Here is a 6,523-nt window from a genome sequence, read left to right as displayed (position 1 = left end):
AAGATGGAGGCCGAAGGACACAACCTAAAGTGGACCCATGTGGTCACATACATAAGTGTAAGCACCTCTAAATCACAAAACTCAAGCATTGTAATTTGTTCATTGTAATATTTGCTAGTAATCTTACCTATTTTTGTTCTATTTCACTAAGAACCCATGGGATGATTGAGGGGTGTGGGGATGATACAGAATCCATATATATATCTCTATGTTCTTCGTTATACATAGATATCGATGAATATACCGATGATTATATAGTCATTATATATGTATCTATGTTCGTTGGTGTATACAAATATTGACAAGCATATTGACGCACATACAAAAGATTTTTCATATTTTTTTTCTATGAGCCTTGGTACACATGTCAGTATGTGAGGCTTTATATGTTTTAGCAATGAATATACCAACACATATATCAACATTTTTGTCAATTCGCAATGCTTCAACTATAGTAGTAATGTTTATTTATATAGTTCATATAACGAGAAATCTGATGATTCAAAAATAATGTTTCCATTACAACATGTGTCTCACGAAAACTCTCCCAATTAAAATTGATTGGTAAGGTTGCATGAGACACAAAACTAAAGTAGTCAAGTTTTGCTTGTAAAGTCACAAAAAGTGACATTAAAAAGAGTAACTTACCCTATGTGGTAGTTATCTTTAACTCTTCTTCATCAGTTCTTGAGCTTTTTTTTTCCTTACAAGAGAGAGATCAATGTGTTTTGATGCACCCCAACTCACTACTATGGGTTACAAATGAATTTGATTTTCTTAGTAATATCATTTTAATTTTTGTGAGACATAGCTCTAAGTGTGCATGTTAGAAAATGCAAGATCACTTTGAAGAAATGATTAATCGATAGAAACTGCTGCTTCAACTTGAAATAAGTTCAAAAGGGATAATTGTAAAGAAGAGGATATCAAATTATTAATAAGGCTTTAGGTGAGTAGTTGAATAGGAATGCAAAGAGTCTTGTTAGGTAGTTGAGTATGTACAACAAAATATCATGCCTCCTCAATGTGTGGATGTGGTGATTGATTTCTTGTTTCTTGATCCTTCTACAGCAATTGCACATATAAGAAGTAGAATGAACTTTATAACAGCATTATATTAAAATCACAAAGTGGCTCTTTTATCTTCTTCACATTAATATCGTTGAATCGGGGGCTTATTTCAACAATTAGATGATGATTGAGTGGACATATATATAGGAACTTAATCAAGGTAATCAAGTCATTGCATGTTGTGTCCTTATAAGTGACAAAATGAATGACCAGAAAAGAAAAAGACAAAAGGAACAGAAAATCCAAAAGGAATGCTCAATCCTCAAATGATGACATGCTATTGCACTTTGTATATACATGCCTTCATGTTAAATTATTTATTTATTTAATATACTACACATATGCATGTATATATATATCACATCCCCCCTTCCCCCGTCAAAAAAACTGAAGCAGACAAGTTTTGCTTGTAAAGTCACAAAGAACTTTGCAAATGACATTTTTTTTGGAGCTTACCCTATGTGGTGGTTATCTTTAACTCTTCTTCATCAGTACTTGAGCTTTGCTTTTCCTTACAAGAGAGGGATCAATGTGTTTTGATGCACCCCAACCCACTACTATGGGCACGAAATTAATTTGATTTGCTTAGTAAGGTCATTTTGATTTTTGTGTGACATAGCTCTAAGGTGCATGTTAGAAAACGCAAGATCACTTTGGAGAAATGATTGATCGATAAAAATTGTTGCTTCAACTTGAAATAAGTTCAAATGGGTTAACTAAAAAGAAGAGCTTATCAAAATTATTAATAAGGTTTTAGGTGAATAACTGAGTAGGAATACAAAGAGTCTTGTTAGGTAGTCGGATATGTAACAACTAAATGTCATGCCTCCTCAATGTGTGGATGTGGTGATTGATTTCCTGTTTCTTGATCCTTCTACAACAATTTCACATAAGAAATAGAATAAGCTTAACAATAGCATGATTCTTAACCAAAATCACAAAGTGACTCTTTTATCTTGTTCACATTAACATTGTTGAATCGGGGCCCCATTTCAACAATTAGATGATGCTTGAGTGGACAAATATGTAGGAACTCAATCAAAGTAATCAAGTCATTACATGTTGTGTCATTATTATAAGTGATAAAATGAGGTAGGACAAAAAAGAGAGAGACAAAAGGAATGCTCAATCCTATAATGACGACATGCTATTGCACTTTTCTATACATGCATTTATGTTAAGATTTCCCCTTTTTTTATTTATTCCATACACTACACACATGCATGCACATATATATCCCCCCCCCCCCCCCCCCCCCCCCGGGAAAAAAAGAAGGAAAGTAAAAAAGCCTCCACACACCCAAAGCAAACCATGAGCAGATGCATGCCTAGGCGTGTATGCACACTCATGCATATTATGAATGAATAAATTAAAGCATGAAACTGCATGAGTATGCCTTCGCGCATATGCACATTCATGCATATTATGAGTAAATAATGCAAATGAAACATGGATCTTGATGAACTTATTGAATCAATCAAAATACAATAGTACACAATAGTATGGTGATTAAAATTGTGTGTAGTGAGTGATGAATGCAACCTACTACTATCCAATGACCACTTATGAATTTTTTTTCCGAAAGGGTGCATTTGTGCTTGTTTTGTGTGCTGCCGTCAATCGTGTAGTCCTCCCTAGGTATCGAACGTGGGTCCTCATCATGAAACCCGACGGTTCTACCAGTTGAGTTACACGGGTCCTCATCGTGGAACTCGACGGTTCCACCAGTTGAGTTACACGCCTGTTGGCTATGAATGCATGATGTTAAGCTATGAATGCATGATGTTAAGCATACCCAAAGAAAGGATGGGTTATATATACTAAAGAATAATTAAACGGATGATTAAAGCAGATTAGTCTCTGGTTACCCAATGATCCTCCAAATCAGCTGGCGGCTCCACCTTAATCTCATCCGTATGCTTAGCTTTGCGACTCTGTTGAGCTGCTTCAGCCTCAGCCAGCCTTTTTTTGAGCTTCTCTATCTCCTTAACTCACATAAGATAACACATGAAGCGATTTAATTACTTCTTAATCAGTCCTTAATACACTCTAATCCTTGTGTTTACGATCGCACGAGGATGCTTACATGAGATTGGCCCTGTGCGGGATCCAGGAAAACCACTCGCAGCACTCGCTCAACAGCTACAAACTCCTTATGCTCGCTAAACTGGCACAGATGTTAATTAGTGTGAGATTAATCAAATCCTGCTTAATATATTGCTCCTTAATCATCTTGCAGCACAATTAAAATTTATACTGATTGTTCAATCATCTTTCCAGCTGTAGATCAGATCAAACAAATAAAAATATAGATTATATCGATATATATATATTAATGAATTGTCTAAATTATTCAGTTGATTTTTTCCTTTTTGTGCAATACTTTACCAGCTCTGCGGCATAGGATGTGCCTTCTTTCACTTTTAAGCTCACTATTTTGAATTTGTCTTGATTTTTCTTTGGTTGATTTTGCTCAGGAGGCTCGATGAATTTCACAACTGCACACCCATATGAAAAGTTTAAACTCCTCGTTAATTCTTCACTAATCACGATTACTGTTCACCGATCAAGGTGGGCATCAGCTGGCCAGGCTGTTTAATAATATTTTATGCTACAATTAATTAGTGGTTTTATATGCTACAAAGCTTAATTGCTAAAAGCAGAACCTTAATTAATTATTAATCCTACAATGATTTTTTTCTTTTTTCTTATTTTTTTTGAATTTTTTCTTACCAGTTGTTATGAGTATCTCGCCTGGAGGCAGTATGCCATTTGGAGGACGCATGAAGCAGCTCTTCGGATTATTAGTTTGAAACTGCATTAAGCATCCAATTAAATTGCGATTAATTGTCCTGGCTAAAAAGAAGATTACAAATTTAAAATTTAATTTGAAAGCAGTGGCTTACATTAATCAATGCATAATCTTAAATCAATACTTCCTTTTTTTTTCTTTCTTCTTTTTTCTTTTTCAACTTGCACTCACTTTAAAAGCAACGGGTGAGCGACTTGCATTCTTCATTTTCACAGCACTCGACACTTGCTTTCCTGGTTCATCTGTTCGATCACGTTAACAAATTATAAGCTAGCGTATAATCAATAGTCGAAAAATGCAGGGAAAACAAAAGAAAAATAACAAATTACCAGCTTCACGTGCTTTGTAATTAATAACATGCACATTAACTACTTCATAATCAATTACATACATAATAATTACATGAATTCAGCATTAAACAAAGATCTCTTTAATATTGAAGGAATTAGTTGAAAAACTACGGAAAACTAGCACGAATGTGCAAATGCATAAGGTGAGAAATTATGTGAAAATATGGAAAAACATACGAAGAACTTATGTGAAAATATGGGAATTTAATTTGCAAAATGAGAACTTACAAAGGAAATAAAGGTTCTTGGCTGGCTCGATTTTTAATCTTCGCCTAGTTAGCAACAGAGATTTGGCAATAACAGAGAGGGAGGCTGGTTTTGCAAACTGCTCATCTTGCTGTCGTTGCTGCTGTAATTGTGGTGGGTGTGCACTTTGGAAAGCTGAAGAAGCAATAGTCTGCTTAATTTCAATGCTTCTATCAACCATCACCTCCCCCTTCTGCCACCAAGGCATCTTCACTCTCTTTCTTCTCTCCTAGAGCTAGGGCTTCTATATATATATATATAGTTTCCTCTCTTTGAGCCCTTTGAATTATACACCCACCTAAGCCAAGGCCTTATAAATCAATTAATCAAAGGCCTTGTATTTCATACATCATCTTGCTTCGCCCTCCCCACCAATTCCATCTTCTTTTGTATCATTGTGCCTTTCACCAACTCCTATCCATTCCCAATGCTTTCATAGTATCTTGATAAGATCACAATATGCACGCACAAGATGATGGGGAACAAGATGGACCTAGAACTCACATAAGGAAAGCCTAGGGGAGCTAGAGAGTTTGGAAAAAGAAAGCAAATTCGCAGGTCTCCAACAACCACACCCAAATGGACTCTCTCTCAATAACTTTCAATAGGTTCATTTTGAATCACCTTGTGGTGGTCTTCATGGTTAATGTTTTCTTCTAATTTACCTAAGTATTCTTACAAATACCATATTCTCAAGCCTTATTTGAGAGAGAGAGAGAGAGAGAGAGAGAGAGAGAGATAGAGGCCTTTTCCAAAAGCTTCTCCCTTGGAATGAGGACAACTCAAATCTTTTTAAGTAATGTCATACGCAACTTGCAATGCATGAAATGAAATAAAGGAGTTTGACATGTACCATGGGATTCTCTCCCCACTAGTTTACACTTCTTTCAAAGTGCTTGGGACAACTAATCAATATTAACAAGCCATACCTCTTCCTTAGCTAGTAGGATGTGCCTCCATTAGCGTAGTCCCAAGTAACACCTCAATTCTCAAGAAAAGATCGAGAAGATTTCTCTCTCTCTCTCTCTCTCTCTCTCTCTCTCTCTCTCTCTCTTTGTGTGTGTGTGTGTCTTTTCCATTGTTATCGTTTCTAGTTACTAGATAAACTTCTTGATCTTCTAGAAATGTTATAATAAAAAATGACCATCATCTTAAATTATGTCAATATGAATTAAGGAACATGCATGCATATTTTACACAAAACACCATTTGGTATTTGACTAAACAAAAAACTTGTCACAAGAATGAATATCCCATGTAAACCTTGGGTGAGCCAAAGATATCTTTTGAAAACTTCACATCATCTCACGCCATTTGTAAATGCTTATGCTTTTAAGTATGGACTATGGAGATCCCACATATGCCAAAACCTTGAATGAGATATAACATTATTTAGAAAATCTTCACATGAGCTAGCATGCACTGACTATCATTCAATTTTCATTCTCTCTAGAAATCTCTACAAATAAGGGGCCACATAACCATATAGCAAGATGTTTTATCATTAATAAGCAAAACTAGTTGTATGAATTTGCATGATGGATGCACTATAATTGCTACAAATAAAATTTTCTAAAATTTATAGTTTTTCAATATTTTATGTGTGCCAAGATTTCTCTTATAAAAAGATTATGCCACTTTAATGAATATAAAATGATTATGTCCCTTAAATAAGTAAAACTAAGGTGTATGAATTTGCATGATGGATCCACTACAATTGCTCTAAAACGAGTCTTACCAAACATCGAGCAACCTTTTCCGAGCTAGTTGAAAATTAGAGCGAAACTTGGCAACAAACCCCAAAAAATTGGAAGTTACTCGATAAACTGTTACAACAGTAAACAATGCAAAGTGAGCACAAGACATAAGCAAAACATCAGAAGATCACGTCAATCACCATACAAAATTGAAACACCACTCCAACTACAATTTTTTGACTGCACGAAACATGACCCAACAATATCTGCATTAACTTACAAGACCGACCGAAACAAAATTACCAATTATGGCTCGCAAGCAAACACAAAAACCATGTGTTGCATTG

The 6,523-nt window shown here is 35.2% G+C and overlaps 1 protein-coding gene across 1 annotated transcript; it reads right to left on the bottom strand.

Moving 5' to 3' along the window:
- Positions 1–1,803: 1,803 nt before the first annotated feature.
- LOC147606141 (vesicle-associated protein 4-3-like) lies at positions 1,804–4,734 on the bottom strand. Its single transcript, XM_086792659.1, has 7 exons — positions 4,462–4,734; positions 4,055–4,125; positions 3,805–3,886; positions 3,460–3,569; positions 3,158–3,238; positions 2,940–3,056; positions 1,804–1,945 (listed from the first exon to the last, which is right to left on the bottom strand). The coding sequence occupies exons 1-7, from the start codon at positions 4,685–4,687 to the stop codon at positions 1,892–1,894; spliced, it is 741 nt and encodes a 246-aa protein (XP_086648785.1). The 5' UTR covers positions 4,688–4,734; the 3' UTR covers positions 1,804–1,891.
- Between the last annotated feature and the right edge of the window lie 1,789 nt (positions 4,735–6,523).

The sequence above is a fragment of the Cibotium barometz genome, chromosome 58 (genome assembly GCF_041138505.1).
Source record: "Cibotium barometz isolate CiBa-2024 chromosome 58, ASM4113850v1, whole genome shotgun sequence".
Classification (NCBI taxonomy): Eukaryota; Viridiplantae; Streptophyta; class Polypodiopsida; order Cyatheales; family Cibotiaceae; genus Cibotium; species Cibotium barometz.
This window is presented reverse-complemented; position numbering and strand designations above follow the sequence as displayed.

What these genes read in the sequence shown, in the direction of transcription:
- LOC147606141 (XM_086792659.1), bottom strand. Translation starts at nt 4,687, where the DNA reads ATGCCTTGGTGGCAGAAGGGGGAGGTGATGGTTGATAGAAGCATTGAA. An exon ending in GCTCACCCGTTGCTTTTAAA is followed by an intron (nt 3,887 to 4,054) that starts GTGAGTGCAAGT and finishes TGCTTAATGCAG; the next exon opens with TTTCAAACTAATAATCCGAA. An exon ending in CTGATTTGGAGGATCATTGG is followed by an intron (nt 1,946 to 2,939) that starts GTAACCAGAGAC and finishes AAATTGTTGTAG; the next exon opens with AAGGATCAAGAAACAGGAAA.